This window comes from Lepidochelys olivacea (genome assembly GCF_965140295.1).
Source record: "Lepidochelys olivacea isolate rLepOli2 genome assembly, chromosome: 11".
In the NCBI taxonomy this organism is placed as follows: domain Eukaryota; kingdom Metazoa; phylum Chordata; order Testudines; family Cheloniidae; genus Lepidochelys; species Lepidochelys olivacea.
In genome coordinates this window covers 10,561,362-10,582,657 of record NC_140421.1, presented here as the reverse complement: position 1 = coordinate 10,582,657, position 21,296 = coordinate 10,561,362, and the positions used below count along the sequence as shown (strand labels likewise).

General features: G+C 44.1%; 1 protein-coding gene across 8 annotated transcripts in view; it reads left to right on the top strand.

Annotated features, from left to right (window-relative positions):
• Positions 1 to 21,296, top strand: part of SEMA5B (semaphorin 5B) — a 362,976-nt gene that overhangs the window by 241,694 nt on the left and 99,986 nt on the right. For 7 of the 8 annotated variants that reach the window (XM_084642523.1, XM_084642528.1, XM_084642525.1 and 4 more), the window contains one exon: positions 16,123 to 16,185. The exons of the other annotated variant lie outside the window; for it this stretch is intronic. In XM_084642523.1, the coding sequence (XP_084498649.1) occupies positions 16,123 to 16,185 (63 nt within the window). The remainder of the gene's footprint in view (positions 1 to 16,122; positions 16,186 to 21,296) is intronic. 8 annotated transcript variants of the gene reach the window in all.

Sequence of the window (21,296 nt, the reverse complement as noted above, 5' to 3'; positions counted from 1 at the left end):
AAACAAAATGACATGAATGTCATTGACTACTTTGTGCAGTGCAAGAAATGCAAAAGGTAATTAGTGAAAAGTAAATTGGAAATTAAAAAATACTTCCAGTTTCAACCATCTAAGTTTACATTGTTGTTAAGGGCTCAAATTCTGCTCTCGGTGGAAGTCAGCTTGGTTAGACTGGATATACGCCAGAAAGACTGAGGGTAAGATTAGACCAACTAGCAAGGAAATTTGCTTGTTTAAGTTATGAATTTAAAGTTGTCAGTGTCTCTTTAAGGTTGAATTGGCCATTCTATTATAAACTGATTTTTGTTTACTTTTTTTTTATTCCTTTGCATCTATGTCCTAAAAACAACGAATAGCTGAAACGGGGAATGCAAGTTGTACCCTGACTGACTATCTTTATCACTTACTTTAGAAAAATATTTTAATCTAGTTTTATACCATTTTAGTTCTAGAGGTCTGGAAATAAATTTGTACTTGGTATCAAATGCTCTTTAGTAAAGCTTTAGACAATAATCTTTAATAATAATACTTTGCACTTGTACAGTGCTTTTCATCCCAGAGTGCTTTAGAAACTGTGGTCTATTAAGCTTCACACAATAACCCTTTGAGATAAGGAAATATAGAATCTGGAGCTGTAAATTCCTACCCAACACTACAGGAAGGAGGAGTGTCTGATTTACAGGAACCTGGTGTTGTTCAGTGGAATCCCCTGCAGGGCAAATGAAAGTTTACAGCTCCAGAACAGTAATGCCAGTTACACAGTGGCAAAGTCAGAGGTGATTGACTTGCCTAAGATCACGCAGCAAATCCATGTCGGAACTAAGAATAGGACTTGTGAATCCTGTATCCAGTCCTTTTTGCTCTAGCCACCAAACATGGATCATCCCTGAGAGGCGTTTGTCTAACCTGTTCTTAACCCCCCCCCCCCCGCCCCCCAGTGCTGCTCCGTTCCAGCTAGCACTGACCTGGTGGTTGAGAAGCATTTTGTGATACTACTCCTATGAAGAATGCTATACAGAAATAAACCTGGGAGGCAGTGTGGTATTGTGGACCTGGCAGCGGACTGGGAATCGAGAGAACTGGCTCTGTTCTTAGCTGTGCCACTGACCTGCTGTGTGACCCTGGGCCTCTGTGTCCCTCTGTTTCCCCTCCCACCGTTTGCCTGTTTTGTCTGTTCAGATTGTAAGCACTTTCTGTCAGGGGTTGTCTCTCACTGTGTGTTTGTGTAGTACCAGTACAGTGGGGACTCGGTCTCAGTCCAGGCCTCTGGGGGTACGGCTACGCGGAAAGAGAAGCCCCAGAGCCCAAGCCCCATGAGCTGGAGTCAGCTGACCTGGGGCAGCTGTGGTTTTTTTCTCCCTGTGTAGACATATCCTGGGAGCTTCTGTAGTACAAATGAATAATAATACATGATAATTGCAGCTGCTCAGGAGAGAGAAATAACTAATGCATTCAGCATTAGCAAGAATACACAGAAGGCGAAGTACTTTACCAAAAACAGATTACTTAGAACTGCATCTAAAAACTAAGGGCCAGATTTTTTCTACCTCATTTTGTAGTAAGTCCCATTTGTTTCGATTGAGATCAGGACCCCATTCTGCTATGCACTATACAGACATCTAGCAAGTCTGGAAGAACTTACCAGCTAGACAAGACAGACAAATGGTAGGAAGGGAAACAGGCCCTGCCGGGAATAAATGGTGCAAAAGAATGAGAGGCTGAAACATAGTTATAATAAATACAACTGGAAAGAGGGAAAGAGTTCATCTGAGGGTCTGATCAGTCCTGCTTTGTCCCTATTGACTCATTTAGAAAGAGTGGTTTGTAGCTGATTTGTACAACTCTTGTACAACAGCTAACCTAGGGCTATACCATTTCTCAGTGTACAAGGACTTTGATAAAACTCTTTGTGGGCTAGGTTGTTTAATTCAGCCTCAATATACCTACAGATTCAGAGCAAACCTTAAATATGAACTTGCTTCCTTTGGCTGGTGTATGTCTTCCCGTAATGTCACTTACACGTAGGATCTGATTCTGATCTTACACTGGTGTAAATCAGGAGTCGCACAAGTCTAAGACCAGTGTCAGAATAAGGTGCACTGTTTTAATAGGTTATTTTTTTGTTATAATCAGAGGGCTTGATTCACTCTTGCCCTGAGCCTTGTACAATGATTTGCACTGGTGAAAAATGTATATACCCACTAATACAGGTTAAGGGTGATTTGAGCCTGTTGATTTTTTTTTTTTTCAGCACGTATCCCTCCTGCCTCCTAAATGTTACATTATAATGTTCAGCTTCTGCAGGTGACTTGTAGCACATATGGTTAGCCCAGGCACTTGGGGGAGAGCCAGGTTGTCATGCTGGCTTTTGCTGATATACAGTATGGTTAGTTTGAGTTGAAAATGAAATGTAGAACTTGCATTTTATCACATCCTAAGGATTTAGAGATCATTGAAGGGAAATCAATTAGCAATTTGATTACCTGCAGTGCAATTCTCCTCTCCCCACTTCTGCTCCCATCAAAAACTAATTTGGTGAATTCCATGACCATTCCTCATAGGCATCACAGTCTGCAGCAATGTTCTGTAATTTGCCCAGTGAAATATGTAGCTCGTCTGTTTACTGAGACACAGCATTATATTCTCTTTCAACTCTATCTATCTGATTATCAGCCTTGTGTATCACAGTTTTAATAAATTTAAATGCTGTGGAACTTCAGAAGTGGCTTTTAGGGCACTGAGTTTCTGTTCTGTATTATTAAGAAGTTACATTTTGATAAATTATTGTTTATAGAGCAATGCAAATGTGCTTGGTACATAACAGACAAAAGCCAAGGCCTTTATGGGTAAGTCCTATAGAATTTAATGAAGATGAAACCAGTGAGGCTATGTAGAAAAGGAATAGGTTTTTAGAATACTTTTATATAGAGTGAAATGAGATCCATTCTTAAGGGTTTTCTTGATCCAACCTATAGAATCATCTAGTAGAGGTGGTTTCTTTTAAATTCTGTAATTTAACCCCCAAAGAAAAGTTACCATTTCCTTTTAAACTTTATCGGATTTTCCCATAAATGGTAGGTCAGCATTGTCACTGATGGTGTGGACTTTGTCTTCTGTGGCGATTACCAAATATTTATGAGCATAGAAATGGCCTTATAAAGTAGTTTGCTCACATCAACAATAATCTATGTGTTGCACTTTATGGAACTGACATTTTCCTGACTGGTGTTAAATGGATGAAGAGGTTTATGATGGCAATTTGTAGCGGAAATGTGCTGGCTTCGGTAGGCAGCATTTTGCCTAAAGGGCTTTACCATGACCCCAATTCAGCAAAGAATTTAAGCATGTGATTAACGTTAAGCACATGCTAAAGCCCATCCTTGTCCAGTAAGGTGCTTTAGTTCTGTTGAAATCAACACACTTCGGCATATGTTTAAATGCTTTGCTGAACAGAGATGGATTTAAATAGATACTTAAAAGTTAAGTGACTGCTTAAATGCTTTGCTTAATTGTGCCTGTTGTGGAGTATTGAGCACCCTCTATGCTCCCTGCTGTCAGGGGGATTTGAGAGCTGTCTGCACCTCATGGGGTCAGGTCCAAAATGAGTCAGCACAAAAAGATTTATTAATGTAAACGATAGGAAATGCAGAAGTTTGTGTTGGAATAAGGAATACTGGAAGCTACCTTGGTGGTAGAGTCTCTCTTTTCAGAGGAGTATTTTAACTGAAGATACCAGCCCCCTGTAGGGTTATTGGAAAGGAACATGTAAGGGAGAGAAATAACTTTGCCAGCTCAGATCTAAGTGCAGGTTGATGAAGCTGGCAATCTGGGCTCAGGGTGCTGTTCATTGAACAAGCATGGAACCAAAATCACCTCTTCCCTCCTGGGCAGATGGAAGAAGCCTCCTCTGTGTATTGATTGCCTTTAGCAGTCCCTGTAGACCTGATCTGGCAACGTGCTGAGCTCCTTCCATTCCTGTAGACATTTGTAGGAATTGAGGGGGCTCAGGATCGTCCGGGAGATGCTTGGCGTCTTGCAGAATCAGGTCCTGTGTTTGCAATATGTGCATTTCAGTCACCTCCAGATATAAATAACATAAGATGTAAAAACAAAAGTTCTTAATGAAAAGAGAAGAGAACAGCATGATTCTGGGCCTAGCTGCTGGCATGAAAGGCTGTCAGCAGCTCTTATGGAACACATATTTAATGGAAGGGAGGATCGTAACAGATGGATGGGTTTGTAATGAGATACTTTAGAAATTAAAAATGGGTTTCATTTACCAAATACATATGCAGTGTAACTTATTTTTTTCATAGTCTTTGCTTTCCATTTTTGAAATGATACCTTAGTTAGTTCTGGGAAAAAACTGTATTTTTGTAGTCCCAAGTATAACACAGGAATTATTGTGAGCTTAATGTACTACATTAAAATGCAGTCTCAAATTAATTACAGATTGCAAATCAATGTTACTGGGCCAAAGAGAGATCTGGCCTATCAAATCAGTGAGAGTGTTGTCTCTCAGAATCTGAGGACACACATGACATAGGTCACCAGGATTGTGTATGACACAGGGAGATTCTGAGGATAGCCACAGTGGCACCTGTAGGTAATTGAGTAGCTGGATCTCCAAAGGTCCCTGAGAAGTGTGTGCTGAGTGATAGAGTTTGAAAGCACAAGACAGAATGGCATTTTCAGATCAGATAATCCATCAGCGTTAAATAGATTCTGAAATGGATGCAAACTTTACAACTGGCCTCTATCACCTATTAAAACAACCAAAACGCAGACTCTCAATCTGAATATCTGTGAACTTTAAGAAAGTTCAGATGTGCGTCTGTGGCTCATCTTTATGGTATTTTTAGTGTTCTCCCTTTAGCCACTGTTGCACCATGTATCTCAGATGATGTAAACATGACCCCTTTTGCTCAGATAATTAATTCTTCTCCCTCACATGGCTTCAGAAAGTTGCAGAAAAAGCCTTTTGGGAGAAGAACTATGTGTTGAAAGGAACACAAGTAACAGAAGTGGAGGAGAGGGGAAGCAGATCCACCTGTCAATTTTATGAATGAAAAGCACATGAAATGGCGCCATCAATCCTCAGATACTGTTGCCAGAATTTTTAGTGCCAACCTGCACAGATGGGTGGGCCACTCTGTGCATGCTTTTTGTGCCTGTCATTTTGTACAGTGATGGTACCCTTGGACTAGTCATTCAAACTCTTATAGTACAAGAATCTGGGCTTTCTTCATTCTGCATATGGATCACATGGTTTCATATGAGGTCCCCAAAGTTTCCAGAACCATTGACAATAAGAAACCCACAAAGTTTGTTTGGAAATAGGAAGAGAGAAAGGGTGAGGGGGCTGGTGAAACGAGAAGTGGTGAAATGCTCAAGGTTAGGAGGAACAGGGAGTGAGGTACTGGTGCCCCCAATCAGTCTGTCCTCAAACTGATAAATATTGCTTTTGTGTGTAAGCATGTGGGAGATGGGGAAGCAGATAGAAGAACATTCATATTCTCCTGTTTTCTTGTTCTGCATCCTCCTACCAGCTTCAGTCACTTAACAACCCGGGCTCTATTTTCCATGAGAGCTGGTGTCTCACCATGTTATTCCATAGGCATCTGCTGTTCTTCTCCTGATAGACGTGCGTATCAGGAGGTATGGAAATAGTCCAGTATATGTTTGCTGTGGCAGTGAAACTTAAATGGCTCAGACAGCTGAGAAAATGAGTGAAGAATTCAAGATGATCTCCAGCCTGGTGGGTAGCAGCCTGTTGCTTAGTTAGTTTGCAGTGCAGCGAAATGTGCATAGACAGCTTTGAAAAATAAACAGAAATAACTTTTTTTTGTTTACTAGCGGCTAAGAAAATGTGTCATGGCTGAGCTGGCCATATGCATTGTGATCAGGTAGTGAAATGAGTGCAAGGGTGCCTTACCCCCAAAGTTTGGTCCTATGCTGGTTATGTAGGTATCAGCCAGACACATGTGCTTTATACACTCAATGTGCCTCAGAATATATATGTCTCCTTGAAAAGACTGACTGACGAGATTCTGAAAGGTACTGGGAGTAAAGTTGGCTGAAGCAGAAGTGTTGAATGTGTCTAGGGGAGGAGGAAGGTTTCGTAAGGAGCTTCTGGAAAGGAGAGGCTTGGAAGGGAAGTAGAAAGGACAAGCTTACACTGAAGCCCTAGCAGTTTTCAGGGAGGCTTGCGATAAGGGTAAATCCAAGATGCTTAAGACAGCAGAAATGAAAGAAGAAACTCAGAAGTGGTTGCAGAGCTGAAAAGGGGAATCTGGCTAGCAGAGGGATCTAAACAGATAGAACAGATTGAGGCCAAAAGGAGAGGTGATAAAAAGGGTGAGAGCTCAAAATCCTGGCCCTCCGTGGGACCCTTTAGAGCTCATTGGAATGAATAGCCAGACTTCAGTTGGCTTTGAGACAGACCCTTGGTGCACGTTCATTCATTCATGTACAATTACTTTTCCTTAAACATACATTAGCATTTTGGCTTTGCAGCTGTAGTTTTATTAGTGACAAGAAGCTCCAGGTTCCCCTTTGCTGGGTCTTTAATATGCTCTTTGAGTCTTTGGAGATCATTGGAGTCACTCAGCCCTCAACCCTGTGCCTCAGAGCTCACCTGAGGTGTGTATACTGGCCTAATACAACATGCCTTAGTGCTTAATTATCTTCTTGACTCTAATGAAACTTGAATTGATGAATGGAGCAGTCACCGGCAACATGTTCCTATAATTTGTTCTATCAGCAAGGGCTTCTGTTATCAACAGCCTCATCAGGGGACTTGGGAGAACCTAAGGACAATGTTGTCCAAAAAAAAAAAAACAACCCAGCACCAAAAACATGGACTTTGGGACAGCGGCAGTGTAACTGAGAGCAGAATCTTGCCCTCTATAGAAGTGTGTCTACTTTCCACACACAAGCTCAGAGTTACTCTGCAAACACAGTTCAAGTCAGAGCACAGATACATCCCTAAGCCATGTTTTTGGTGCTTAGGGCCCAGGTTATTTACCAAGGAGCAGCATCAATTGCTAAGGAAACCAATGATTCTTCTTTGAGTGATGGTCCCTATTGTATTCCACTGAGGGCTATGCACATGCTCCATGCCCCCAGAGCCGGAGCTTTTAAAGCAGTATTGCTCAGTGGTCCGCGCACACGCACTTGTATTCCCTCGGAGTTTCGCCCCAGGCAAAAAAAGGCGGGGCGGGCCATCCACATCTCCAGTTCCTTTTCACCCCCGCATCGTCTGAGAAGGAGCTTCCGCTTGACCTCTTGTTTTAGTGACACATTTTCAAAAAATTTTACACAACAGTTTTAATTTTTGTTCATAGTTAGGATTTTGTGGTTTTTCATTGTATTTTGGTAGTTTCTAGCAGTTGTTGTAATTAAGAACTTGGGATACCGCTTCAACAGTTTTTCCTGCCAGTCTCCCTCCTCCCCTGCCCCCGCAGCTCCCAGATCTGGGTACTGGATTATGCCGAAGACACCGGGATTCAAAGTCTGTGCTTCCTGTCCTCGCTTGTTTTCTGCCAGCGATGAACACCTATTCTGTTTGTACTGTTCGGGGAAAGGCCACATTACCTGCAGGTGCAGTGTTTGTCTCTCCTTCTCTGCCCATATGTGGGAAGGCAGAGCTCTCTGTCTCAAAAAGTACCTCATGGAGGTAGCCATGGGCCCAAAGTTGGATCCTGATTGGGGAACCCGCCACCCTCGTACATTGTCCTGAATAATTCAAGAGTGCTCCCTCTACTGCAGAGCCTCCATCTGGATCTGCTGGTACAGGTGCTATAGACCCTGCATCGGGGCCTAGCTGTGAGCTACAGAAGCATGTGCATATGCATGGCACTAAGTTTTCCCGTAAATCCAAGGAGGACAACAGCAGGATCAAACAAGTTGGCCATTTGGAGCTCATGGCCCCAGTATTTGCCTTTGGAACAGTCTCATTCGGCTCAGGAGAACTGCTGTTTCACTGTCCCACTCTCCATCCAGTAGATATTCGGAAATGGAGTTAGATGATGCATCAATCAGCCTGGCTCCAACGGTACTGGTGGTTTTGGAGAGATTCCCTTCATTGTCTCCAAACACAGCCGTGTCATCGACACCTTCCTCCCTGCCAGATGGCTATCTTCAGTTTCAAGAACTCTTATGGAGAACAGCCAATGCTCTTGAGATCCCCCTAGAAGAGGTGCAGGACAGTCAGCACCAGTTAGTAGACATTCTGCACACGTAGGCACTGGAAAGTATTGCCTTACCGATCAGTGACCCCATTCTTCAACCAGCATGCACTGTGTGGCATACCCCTGCTACGTGTGCACCGACCCCAAAGGGGACAGAGAAAAGGAACTATTTTCCCTGAAAGGGTCAAAATTTTTATTTTCACACCCTCCACCTAACTCCTTGTTAATACAGGCTGCATCAGAGTGGATCAAACAATAATACCCATGCTCTGCCTCGGCAGACAGGGAGGGTAAGAGACTGGACCTCATCTGTTGAAAGGTCTCCTGGGCTGGACTACAGTTCCAGATCTCTAACTACTTGGCACCAATGGCCAAGTATGACTTTATAAACTATGGCTGGATGGAGGAATTTGCAGATAAGCTACCTAAGCAGGATCATACTTGATTCCAAGAGATTATACAGGAAGGCAAGTTGGTCGCCAGGTCCATCCTTCAGGCTGCAGTTGATTCAGCAGACAAGTCCTCACATGAATTAGTGTCTGAAATTGTTGTGAGGAGGGAATCCTGGTTACACTCCTCAGGCCTCCCTGGAGAGGTGAAGAACACAATCAAGGACCTTCCCTTCCATGAATCACACCTCTTCAACCTGAAAACTGATGATTCCATACACTCTCTAAAGGACTGTAGAGCCACCTTATGATCCTTAAGCATATACATACTGGCACCAAAGATAAAATTTTATCATCCACCACCAGTCCAACGCTATAGAACTCCTCACTTCTACTGTCATTGGGCCTATGAACCTCCTCAGAAGTGCCCTAAGATACACAGCCCGTCCACCTGTTCCAGCAATTCAGACCTCGACACAATAAACTCAGTCATTGCAAAAATGGTATTTCTGAGTGTGCCTAGAGAGCAGTCAACCACTCTGTACATCAGTGCTCCTACCCTCCATGCCTTTCGGGAGTTTGGAGAGCTGTAACAACAGACAACTGGGTCTTGGACGTTGTTTGACATGGCCACACCATAGAGTTTATGACGACGCCTCCTCCACATCTCCCGTCCTAACTCCCACACAGCGATCTCTCTCACAATAGTATTTTTGCCCTAGAGAAGGACTATTCTAACTATTTCCTGGCACCCAAGAAGAAAGAGGGATGAAGACTGACCTTGGATCTCTGTCACCTCACCTGCTCAGTTTGCAAACTGAAGTTCCATATGGTCGTGCTTGCAGCCATCATTCCCTCACTCGAAAAAGGCAGATAGTTTACAGCTCTCAACATGCAAGAAACCTACTTCCATGTTGACATACATCCGACCCACAGAAGGTTCCTGAGGTTCAAAGTGGGGCATTGACACTTGCAATTCAGGGTTTTCCCATTTGGACTTACCACTGCCCCATTAGTCTTTACAAAAGTTTTCTCTTGGTAGTCACTCACCTACAACATCAGGGAATCCTGGTCTTCCCATACCTGGACAACTGTCTGCTAGCAGCATGGTCCAAAGAGGAAGATCGAGTATCGATGTCCCAGCTTCTTCTACTCCTCTCCTCCCTAGGAGTGAGCATCAGTGTTGAAAAATCAACTTTGTACCCTATTCAATCCCTGGAATTCATAGGAGCTCACATTGATTCTACCTCCGCCTGAGCTTATCTGCTACAAGACAGATTCCAGAGCCTACTGGACCAAATAGCCCTGATAACCTCCAACCCTTTGATCTTGGTCAGGACCTGCCTTTCCATCTTACGGAACATGGCACCATGCACATACAGCATGCCCTTCGCCCACCTGCACCTTTTCTGTCTACAGCTATGGCTGCAAAGAGCCTATTCCCCTGTGCACCAGTCAATGGACATCATACTCAGCATTCCACCAGAGGTCAGCCGTTGTCTTCGGTGGTGGCCAAACCATATACAAGTCTGCTCTGGGATGCCCTTCCTCCTAACCTTGTTGAACATGACAGTCATACTTGATGCATCACTCTCTGGCTGGGGTGCTCACATAGGAGATCACATGACACAAGGCACCTGGACCATGTGAGAGGCCAGGTGCACATAAACATTCTTGTACTTCAGGCTGTACACAAAGTATGCCATGTGTTCCTACCAGGTATACACTATTGCTATGTCCTCGTCATGTCAACACCACCACAGTATATTACATTAACCAACAAGGGGGCATGAGGTCCCCAGTGTTGTGTATGGAGCCGAGTCACCTCTGGGAATGGTGCAATGAACATCATATCCTTTTGTCAGCAGCCTACGTGCCTGGCACCCAGAATGTGATTGCAGAGGCTCTCAGCAGGAACTTTGCAACTGACCATGAATTGGAGTTGCATGACATGATGATTGCGGACATCTTTGATCATTGGGGTATACCATCTTTGATCATTGGGGTAGACCTCTTTACATCTCACACGAATACTAAGCAGGGGAGGCTCGGTGCCCACTCAGTGGGCGACACTTTGGTCATTGATGGGTCAGATTGGACGAACTATGCTCCCCCCACCCCCCCCAATTCAAACCCCACATCCTCCCCAAACTCTGTCAGGAGAGAACGATGACCATTCTGATCACTCCGTTCTGGCCTTACCAGTTCTGGTGCTGCCGCCTTCTCCGCATGTCAAAACCACCTCCACTCCTGCTACAGACATTTCCGGAACTGTTGACACAACACCATGGCAGATTCAGACATCCAGATCCATTGACACTACACCCGACAGCATAGCTTTTGGATGGACACCTCCATTAGCATGAGGCTGCTCATTGGCAGTGCAAGACATCCTCTCCAGTATCTGTGTAAGAGCACGGAGATGCCCACAGCTTCTGGGGCAAAACCTTGCTGTTGGGCCCAGCAGGTGAAGCATATCCATTTGGCCTGACAGAATCGCCTCGTGGAGTCCTATCAGGCCAAATGGATATGCTTCACTTGCTGGGCCCAACAGCAAGGTTTTGCCCCTGAAGCTGTGGGCACCTCCATGCTCTTACAGTATTTTCTCCATTTGAAAACCCTGGAACTCGCTCTCAGCTCTCTGAGCACATGCTGCCACCATTAGCTCTTTCCATCCTCCAGTGAAAGGGCATTTGATTTTTACTAGGGCTGTCGATTAATCGCAGTTAATGAATGTGATTAACTAAAAAAAAATTGATTTTAAAAAAATAATAGCAATTAATCACAATTTTAATCGTGCTGTTAAACAATAGAATACCAATTGAAATTTATTAAATATTTTGGATGTTTTTCTACATTTTCATATATATTGTATTCTGTGTTGTAATTGAAATCAAAGTATATATTATTTTTGATTATAAATATTTGCACTGTAAAAATGATAAACAAAAGAAATAGTATTTTTCAATTCCCCTCATCCAAGTACTATTGTGCAATCTCTTTGTTGTGAAAGTGCAACTTACAAATGTAGATTTTTTTTTTGTTTTGTTATATAACTACACTCAAAAAGAAAACACTGTAAAACTTCAGAGCCTACAAGTCCACTCAGTCCTACTTCTTGTTCAGCCAATTGCGAAGACAAACAAGTTTGTTTACATTTACAGGAGATAATGCTGCCCACTTCTTATTTACAATGTCACCTGAAAGTGACAACAGGCATTCGCATGGCACTGCTGTAGCTGGCTTCGGAAGATATTTGTGTCAGATGCGCTAAAGATTCATATGTCCCTTCGTGCTTCGGCCACCATTTCAGAGGACATGCTTCAATGCTGATAACGCTTGTTTAAAAAAAAATGCGTTAATTAAATTTGTGACTGAACTCCCTGGAGGGAGAATTGTCTGTCCCCTGCTCTGTTTTACCCGCATTCTGATACATTTCATGTTATAGCAGTCTTGGATGATGACCCAGCACATGTTCATTTTAAGAACACTTTCACTACAGATATGACAAATCGCAAAGAAGGTACCAATGTAAGATTTCTAAAGATAGCTACAGCACTCAACCCAAGGTTTAAGAATTTGAAGTGCCTTCCAAAATCTGAGAGGGACGAGGTGTGGAGCATGCTTTCAGAAGTCTTAAAAGAGCAACACCTTGATGCGGAAACTACGAAACCCGAAACACCAAAAAAGAAAATCAACCTTCTGCTTGTGGCATCTGACTCATGAGGATGAAAATGAGCATGTGTCAGTCCGCACTGCTTTGGATTGTAATCAGGCAGAACCTGTCATCAGCATAGACGCATGTCCTCTGGAATGGTGGATGAAGCATGAAGGGACATGTGAATCTTTAGTGAATCTGGCACGTAAATATCTTGCGACGCCAGCTACAGCAGTGCCATGTGAATGCCTGTTGTCACTTTCAGGTGACATTGTAAACAAGAAGCAGGCAGCATTATCTCCTGCAAATGTAAACAAACTTGTTTGTCTTAGCAATTGGCTGAAGTAGGAGTGAGTGGACTTGCACGCTCTAAAATTTTACATTGTTTTATTTTTGAATGCAGTTATTTTTTGTTTATAATTCTACATTTGTGAGTTCAACTTTCATGATAAAGAGCTTGCACTACAGTACTTGTATTAGGTGATCAAAAAATACTATTTCTTTTGTTTTTTTACAGTGCAAATACTTGTAATCAAAAATAAATATAAAGTGAGCACTGTACACTTTGTATTTTGAGTTGTAATTGTAGTCAGTATAGTTGAAAATGTAGAAAACATCCAAAAACATTTAAATAGTATTCTATTATTGTTTAACAATGCGATTAACGATTAATTTTTTAGTCACTTGACAGCCCTAATTTTTACCCACCCCTTGACCGCCTGATTCTGGAAGGGCCTATTACGTAAATATCCACCCATTCAGCCCATCACTTCCCAATGGGACCTCAACCTAGTCCTTACCTCTTCAATGAACTCTCCCTTCGAACTGCTGGCCTCCTGCACTCTCCCTATTCTCTCCAGAAAGGTCGCTTTCCCTGTTGCCATTACCTCAGCAACATGGCTCAGCTGTTTGATGAGCTGGGAGCCATGATGGCAAAACCTCCCTTTTACCACGTTCCATAAGGACACGGTCTCACTGCAACTGCATCCCAAGTTTCGGCCAAAGGTCGTTTCACAGTTCCACCCCAACTAACCCATATACCCACCTACCTTCTTTCCAAAACTACATGCCTTGAACGAGGAACGGCGGCTTCATTCCCTCGAGGTGCATGGGGCCCTGGCCTTTTACCTACAAGGGACAAAGCCATTCGAGAAGTCAGTCTCCCAAGCTATTTGTCGCCATAGCGGAGAGAATTAAAGGACAGGCCATTTCCACCCAGAGAATCTGTAAGTGGGTCTCAGGGCACATTATGCATTGCTATCACTTGTCAGAGTTCTCCCCACCAGATGGGATATGAGCCCATTCCATGAGAGTGCAGGCATCAGCCACAGCCCAACTACGTGACCTGCCCCTTGCGGACATCTGTAAGGTGGCCATGTGAAGTTCAGTACACACCTTTTCCTCTCACTGTGCTCTAGTACATGATTCTGTGACGGATACCTTATTCGACACAGAAGTCCTCCATTATACAGTTCAGCCATCTTCCTCACACCCTCTGTCTCTCAAAGTACTGCTTGTCAATCACCCTCTATGGAAAACAATAGGGACCATCACTTGAAGAAGACCGCCAAGCCATACTACTTCGAAAAGCTCTGGCTCCAGGTGCATGTGCATAACCCTTAATGGAATACAGATCAGGACCACCCATCTCAAAGAACCTCCAGTTGCAGGTAAGTCACCTCCCCTTTTTGTTTTCATTTTGTCCTGCCAAGCGCTGTCATGCTAAATGGGTGCTGTAAAGGAGAGTGCTGCTTCTGAGTGTTTCTGAAATGGGAAGAAAACCATCAAATAAGCTATTTGCTCTGGAGTTTGTGTGGTGATGGTGGTCCTTTTTTGTGTGGTGGTTGTTGGGTTGGTTTTTGTTTAGCTTTTCAAAAATTAATCTTAGGCTAGAGAATATTGTAGCTAGCTGGCTGTGGTGATGGGACTGAACCAGAACCTAGAATCCAACCCCCCTAACTGTTGTGTTACACCTCTCTGATGGGAACTGCCAGTTAAAAGTCCACACCTGGGCTGAAGGGACTGTTGGAGTAATCTCCCTACCTCTGATGGTGTCTTTCCCCTATCTGGATACTGCAAAACTGTCCCTTCCAGGGGAGAATTATCCCCAAGCTTGTAAAATACTTGTGTAGAGCAAATGTTTGGCCTTTGGAATGGGCTGAGTTGCATTAAATGACAGGTAATTCCCCAAACAATTCCCAGGAAAAGTTCACCCCCCATTCCTTCCATATTCCAGTGCAATGCATTCGCTCGCTCGCGCTCTCTCTCTCGTGCAAATACACATACAGACACACACACACTTTTAGTTCTCCAGCTTGAACGGAGTGCTCTGATGATAATATACAAAGCACAGTTTTAAGGACCAATATATAAACAGTCCCAAACACTTCCCTACAAAGTGCTACTTAATATAAATGTGCTTACTGGGTGGCGCTACCTATGTCCTTGGTTATGATTATGAGAGAGTGTATTTTGTTGAATTGGGAAACTAATAGGTCCCCTCTTTTTTCTGCAGGCACTCCTGTCTCCATGGGAACCTGGGTTCATCTGGTGTTAAGGGGACAATTTCTGGAAACACCCGGGATTAAAATATTGGCAGCAGTCAGAAAGTGGGGGAAAGTTCAGTTCTAGACCAAACTTTGCTGCTGTTACCAATCTTTGTTATGAGCTGAAAAAACAAAACAAACCCCTGGCTCCTTTAGGGGAGTTTGGATCCATATCTGAACCTTGCAATCCTGGCCCATCTTTCGTTAGAGGGCTATTTTGCTAGAACTTAGAGCAATGTACAGTATGCATGTCAGTGTGTATTTTCACTGCCAGTTATTAAAGCTAAGAATATTTTTGATTTTTTTTAAATGCTTAAAGGGGGGAAAATGGAGAAAGTGGTAAATGGCTGGATCTGATGCTGGTATTTTTTTAAGGCTGCAAGTTGCTCTGTGTTTGATACAGTATTGCTGGGGGTCTGACTCCTCTTTCAAAGCAGTCTCTATGGGTCATATCCTCAGGTGGTATAGATTGGCATAGCTCCACTGTTGGGCAATGCAACATAGCCAGGTCTTAAATTCTATATAGTATTTCCTGGAGCCCCCATCCTGCCCCCATCCCACCCCCACCCCACATTCGGGGGGCCGAGTCCCCCTGCGGCTCGGGGCTTCAGCCCCAGGTTTAAAAATATTTACCGGAGCTACATTCTGGACAGCTCCAGCTGAATTTAAGCGCTGAGCATAGCCATTTTACACCAGCTAAGTGTCTGGCCCAAGCACTCCACATTTCTTTAGATTACAATCACCTTGAGGTCTCTTTCCCCCATATTCCCTCACCAAGATATCCTTCATTTCTCATCTTATCCAACTGATTTTGCAGTGTGACTAACACTAGGTTTCAGTAATAGGGTGATTATCTCAGGGGAGCTTTTAAGAAAACTACAAATTTTTGCAAAATTATTGTTAAATACCTATGACTTTGTTGTAAGGAATTTTGGTGGTTGTTGTTCCATTTAGTGTTTAAAGCTGGTACTTTTACACTGCACTGGACCTTTTAAAAAGGGCAAAGTCCTGGTGTATGGGGCGTGTGCATTGGACCCTTCCACTTGAATTATAATCAGATGTTGTATTTACATGTAAATTAAAATCTGTTCTCTGTTAACACGTTAGTTGCCTCAACCTCTGGATGGTTCATGTACATATCGTTTGTTTGCACTGTGAGCACAAGAAGAATGATATATTGTGACGTTGTGTTTACTGCCCCAGTACCTGCTGCAAATTGCCCTGCATAAATTGACTGGAGGTGCTTGCTCTTGTTTCCTTGAGTCTCCAGATGTGGTTTAGCCAAGAAGCAATAGTTCACACTATTATCATGTGACTTGTACATTTTGGTTTCCCAGGCAACAGAATGGGGCTCAGATGAAGACACTAGGAGGTCCTGTCAGAGTAAAGGAAAAACTGAGGTAAGTTTTTTGCTTTGGCACAAAGAGGCTGCAGTTAAATGATTTGCTTCACGCCCTTGGAAACACATGCAGGGGACATCTGACACCCGCTCAAGTTTGTAAATCTGCAGGGTTTAGAGCCTCCACAACAAATGCATAAGCTGCATAGAACCAGCCATTTCAGAGGCCCTCTGTTCCAGTTATTAGACCTGCTCTGCATGAAATTTGAAGGTAATTCACTGCTGGAAGGGGTGTAATTTGTGACAAATCAGAGAGCAGAATGGTGGCAGACCAGGAGTAACATTTATTGTATAGTTGAGACTGATCAGGTCAGCTTACTCTTAGTGTGAGGCAGTCAGATTCTGGATCTCAGCCATGTCCGTTTGCATTCGGCTTTAATTACAGACAAGCACATGTCCTGGTATAATTCACTCAAACAGCATTGTTTAATCTGATGACACAAAACAATTCTCTACATCAGGGACATTGCAGCATTCTTTATAAGATAGGTCCACCTTCCTAGAACGCAATTCAAACCAAAAACAGTCCATGTAAAGAGCTTGGATTCCAGCACATCTGAATTTGTGGGTGTTTTTGATTCAAGCTCAGATCCGCACCCACAATTTGAAAATGGCCACTATCTTCATAAGAAACCCAAACAAACCCCCAGATCTGAAAGCTGGGAACTTCAGGGTGTTTGAAATTATTATTCCTGTATTACAATAGCACCTGTAGGCCCCAACTGAGACTGGGGCCCCATTTTGCGAGGTGCTGTACATACATATAGTATATATATTTTAAAAAAGCGTTGCCACAAAAAACTTAATCTAAACCAGACAGACAAACAAAGGAAGTGTCATTATCCTTTACGGATAGGCAGCTGAGGCAGAGACCAATGGAGCAACTCATCCAAGGTCACCCAGGAAATCTGTAGTAGAGCCAGACCTTGAACTTAGCTTTCCTGAGTCCCAGTGTGGTACTTTAACCCCAAGCTTAGCTTGTTACCTTCTATGTATTGCATTCATTTTTAAGCACACACAATGAGTTAGCCTGAATTTCGCAACGTGGGCCAATCTCTGATACTAAGTCTCTGGCAAGCTTGGAGCTAAGCAATGCAAGTGTCATGGGGGCATCAACTAGAGCAGGAGTGGGGAACCTTTTTTCTGTTATGGGCCATTGACCCAGAGAAAAAATCAGTCACGGGGCACTCACCCGCTGGGAGGCTGCGGAGACTTGGGGCTTCCCCCTCACGGCGGGGCAAGCCAGCCCTCGCGGCTCCAGCCCTGTGGGAGGGCACTGCAGGGTGGATGAAATTAACGAATGGGCTGGATCTGGCCCATGGGTTGTAGTGCCCCACCCCTGAACTAGAGTATTATAGAGCACCTGCATTATACAGATAAATGCCGCGATCACTCTAGACACATTGTGGAGGTAAACAAGTAATCTAGCCAGCCAGCAAAGGATGAACTCAGGGGAAAAAAAAAAAAAACCAAGATGGGAGAGAGTTTAAAAAATCAAGACACTGCCAACTTTTTAAGATGAATCTGAAATCTTCTGTACTTACGTTTTAGAATATATAGGTTAAAGTGAGCATTTTGCTATCACTATCCAGTGTGGAATGCGGAAGAGTAAAATGGCATTCCATTGTTCATGAAGTACTTGAATTTATAACCAAGCATTATTTTGTCAAGCCACAGAGCAACCAGTGTGAGATTCCCATGCACTCAACTGAACACATCACATGATAATTTCCCTTTTATCTTTTTAACGTCATATCAGTGGAAGCAATGGTCTGAGTGTCTGTTTTTTTCCTGCCTACTCTGTCCCTGCAGATCACATGGTAGAATTTGACAAACATTTCACAAGAGGATAATGTTCTGAAAAGTTGAGTTCAAACTCATTTTGATTCGTAGCTTAGAAGATCTTAGTGCATGCAGTTGGCCTTTGAATGCAGATGTCTTGAATCCATCTTACAGTTCTCAGGGACAATAGTTAGAGTGGCACTGAGCTATTAGAAGCACTAAAAGTAGACAGGTGTTGCCTAGTGGTCTCTCAACAAGACCTGGAGCTAGGCAGGAGGGAGGAAAGATGGTCCAGTGGTTTATGGTGCTAATTTGAGACTCAGGAGAGCTAGGTTCAATTCCTGGCTCTGCCAGTCTTTTTATTTGACAAATGACTTAGTCTCTCTGTCCCTCATCTGTATGATGGGGATAATAGCCCTGCCTTACCTCACAGGGGTGTTGTGAAGATAAATACACTGAAGATTGTGAAATGCTCAGATACTGAAATAATGGGCATCAAAGAGAGAGAGCCAAGAGTCCTGGACATCAATTACCCCATAGCTAAATTACTTGACCTGTCTGCTTTAGTTCCCCCATTCAAACATGTATTTATTTATTTGTGCTTTTCAGGGAGGGGTTTTCAAAGCCACCTAGGGTATTACAGTGCCCAAACCCCAATCATTTTCTGGCAATTGAGAGTCTAAATCGGATCCCTTGGGTAGCTTAGAAAATCTTACCATAGAGTGCCTGGAGCTTCAGCCTAAGAATACAAGTCACAGTTTATATATTAACAAGATACATGGTGAGCTGCTCATATATTACTGTAATAATGGGAACTGTAGTAGTAACTCTACATCTGACCACCTATTGCATGAGGCTGGGTGCTTGCTCAGGTCCAAACCACCTGATTGCAGGTTAAAACCAACATCTTAAGGTGTCACCTTATTGGCTGGCAGTGCATCGTGTGACATTGTGCTGCCTCTTTCTCTGTCTTTCAAGTGATGTCACATTGACGGTGTGGCTAGCATGAGTTACAGGGTGGAGCATGGGGAGAAGTGACCCCGTTGGGTCAAAGACACGTTCGTTGTCGCTAGCGGGGAACTCAGCATTCAGTATTTTTTGGTCTATCATTAGCAGAGGTTCCTCTCTGGTTGTATAACAATCAGACCCCACCACTGGTCATTTTGCATAGTACACGGACCCTGCAATGCTCCAAACACGTGAGTGAGTGCTGAATTCTTTTGAGCTCTCCAAATCGGCGTGCCTTCCCGCTAGGGACTGAGCGGATCGTGTGGGAAACTTCAGCGGAGGCTGCCTGAAATGTACATTTGTGAGAGTCCCAGGCTGTATGGCTGCGTGGAGTTCTGCTGGTTAATGTTCTGTACTACAATGCCCTGGGGGAGAGACGGGCTCAGTTAATTGCTATTGGTGCTCCTTTAGGCTGGGAATGCTGTAGAGTGAAGGAGAATACGTAGAAGAGGAGAGTCTTGGGTCACTCAACTGGGTTCTCCTCTGGCTAGTGAAGGTGACCAGTCAATCCAGCCCGGCCAATAGGTCTGGGATTGTGCTAAGGTTCTTCTTGGAGGGATAATGTAAATGGAAGGGGGAGAGATTGTGAGCTTCAGTGCTGATGCCTCAGAGGGAGAAGAGGCCAGAAGAAGCTGTCACACTTTCTCAACGCACTCAGGATTATAAATCACCTTGTTACCCCTTCTGTCTCAGAGAGAGACAGCTCCCTGTCACTCCAGTCTGTTAGCCACCCAGTCTCCTCAGAAGCTCTCCCAGCCTTTATTTCACCTTGCTGTTCATCTTTAGGTGCACCCTAATCCCTGAGCCCTCTTGAAGAGCGTTCCCCTGTAGCATCCAGCCCCTGTCACTGGACACTCACAGAAATAACCAAGTTTGCTGTCTCCAAAGAGAAAGTGTACACACCAGCCTGTTTGGTTTAGCGGAGCATTCACACTTCACTTAATATGCAGCACTGAGATGAATTTATAATAAAACCAAGAATAAGTCTATTACGAAACAACAGAGATTTAATTGATACTGAATAGGGATAGTGGAAACAGAATTGGGTACAATTAAAACAAAAGTATAGCATCCTTTTAAGAGATTAAACAATTTTAGCCTGCTACAATCCTTGTCTAATGAAAGTTGCTCGCCTAAAGCAACTTTTCAGTGTCACTAGCCCTGTCCCAGGTCAGGATCCAACTTTCATTAATGCAAAAATTGCCATTCTTTTTGCTCCTTCAGTGATGGATAGCAAAATGGTTTTTTCCTTTTTATAGTCCGGTAATCCTTTGAAATGGATCCTTTTGAAGTGTACCTCCAGATAAGATCCTTCTCCCCTGCTGCTTGTGCTGCAGTGTGCTGACACCATGCTGCTTTCCCATCCTCTGGTTAACTTGACCTTCTTGTGTACCTCAGATGCAAATGTACCTCCCATTGGGTTTGGCTTACCGTATTTAATTTGCATCCAAGACCTAGGCAGACAGGTAAACCAACATTCCTTTGTCTGGGAAAAACTTGTTTATCAACCCCTGCCTGCTTACATAGTTTAAACATACGTTTAGTACGTTAATTACTCCTGGGGGAATTCTGCGCCACAGTGCATGCGCAGAATTTATGTCCCCCGCAGATTTATTTGCTTCCCCGCAGAAAAAATGACTTTCTGATGGGAAAGCAAAGGGAAGCCACAAGAGCGGTCATGCGACCCTTACCAAGCAGTATGTTTCAGGTGCCCAGGGCAGCTGGCAGAGAGGTAAATCGCTGGGGGCGGGATTGGGAAAGACCTGGCTGGTGGCTCTTACCCTGACGAGCCCTACTCCCCCTACATCTAGACCACCCCAGTGAGCCGCCTGCACCCGGACCCACTCTCCCCCACCTCACCCCCCACCCCGAGCCCCACCCAGCTGTACCTGGATCCCCACCCAGCTGAGCTCCACTCTCCCAGCATCTGGACACCCTCATTAAGCTCCCAACATCCAGACCACCATGCTGAGCTCTATTCCCGACATACCCAGTTCCCCCCGCTGAGCCCCAACCATCTTCACCTGGACCCCCTTGCAGAGTCCTATTACCATTGCACCCATAATCCCACAACAAGCCCCTGAGCATCCAGATCCCCCACTGAGCCACAAGCACCCAGATTGCCCCACACAGAAGCCTCTCAACCCATATCTGGATCCCCTCATGCTAAGCCCCTCCACACTTGGATCCTGCATTGCTGAGTCTGCCTGCCCACACCTGGTGCAACTGGCATGGAGGGGCAGGACCCTGGGGTGGTTCTGGGGCAGGCTTGGTTCTTGTGCTGTGTCAGGGTTGGGTGCAGCCTCACCGCTGAGTCCATGT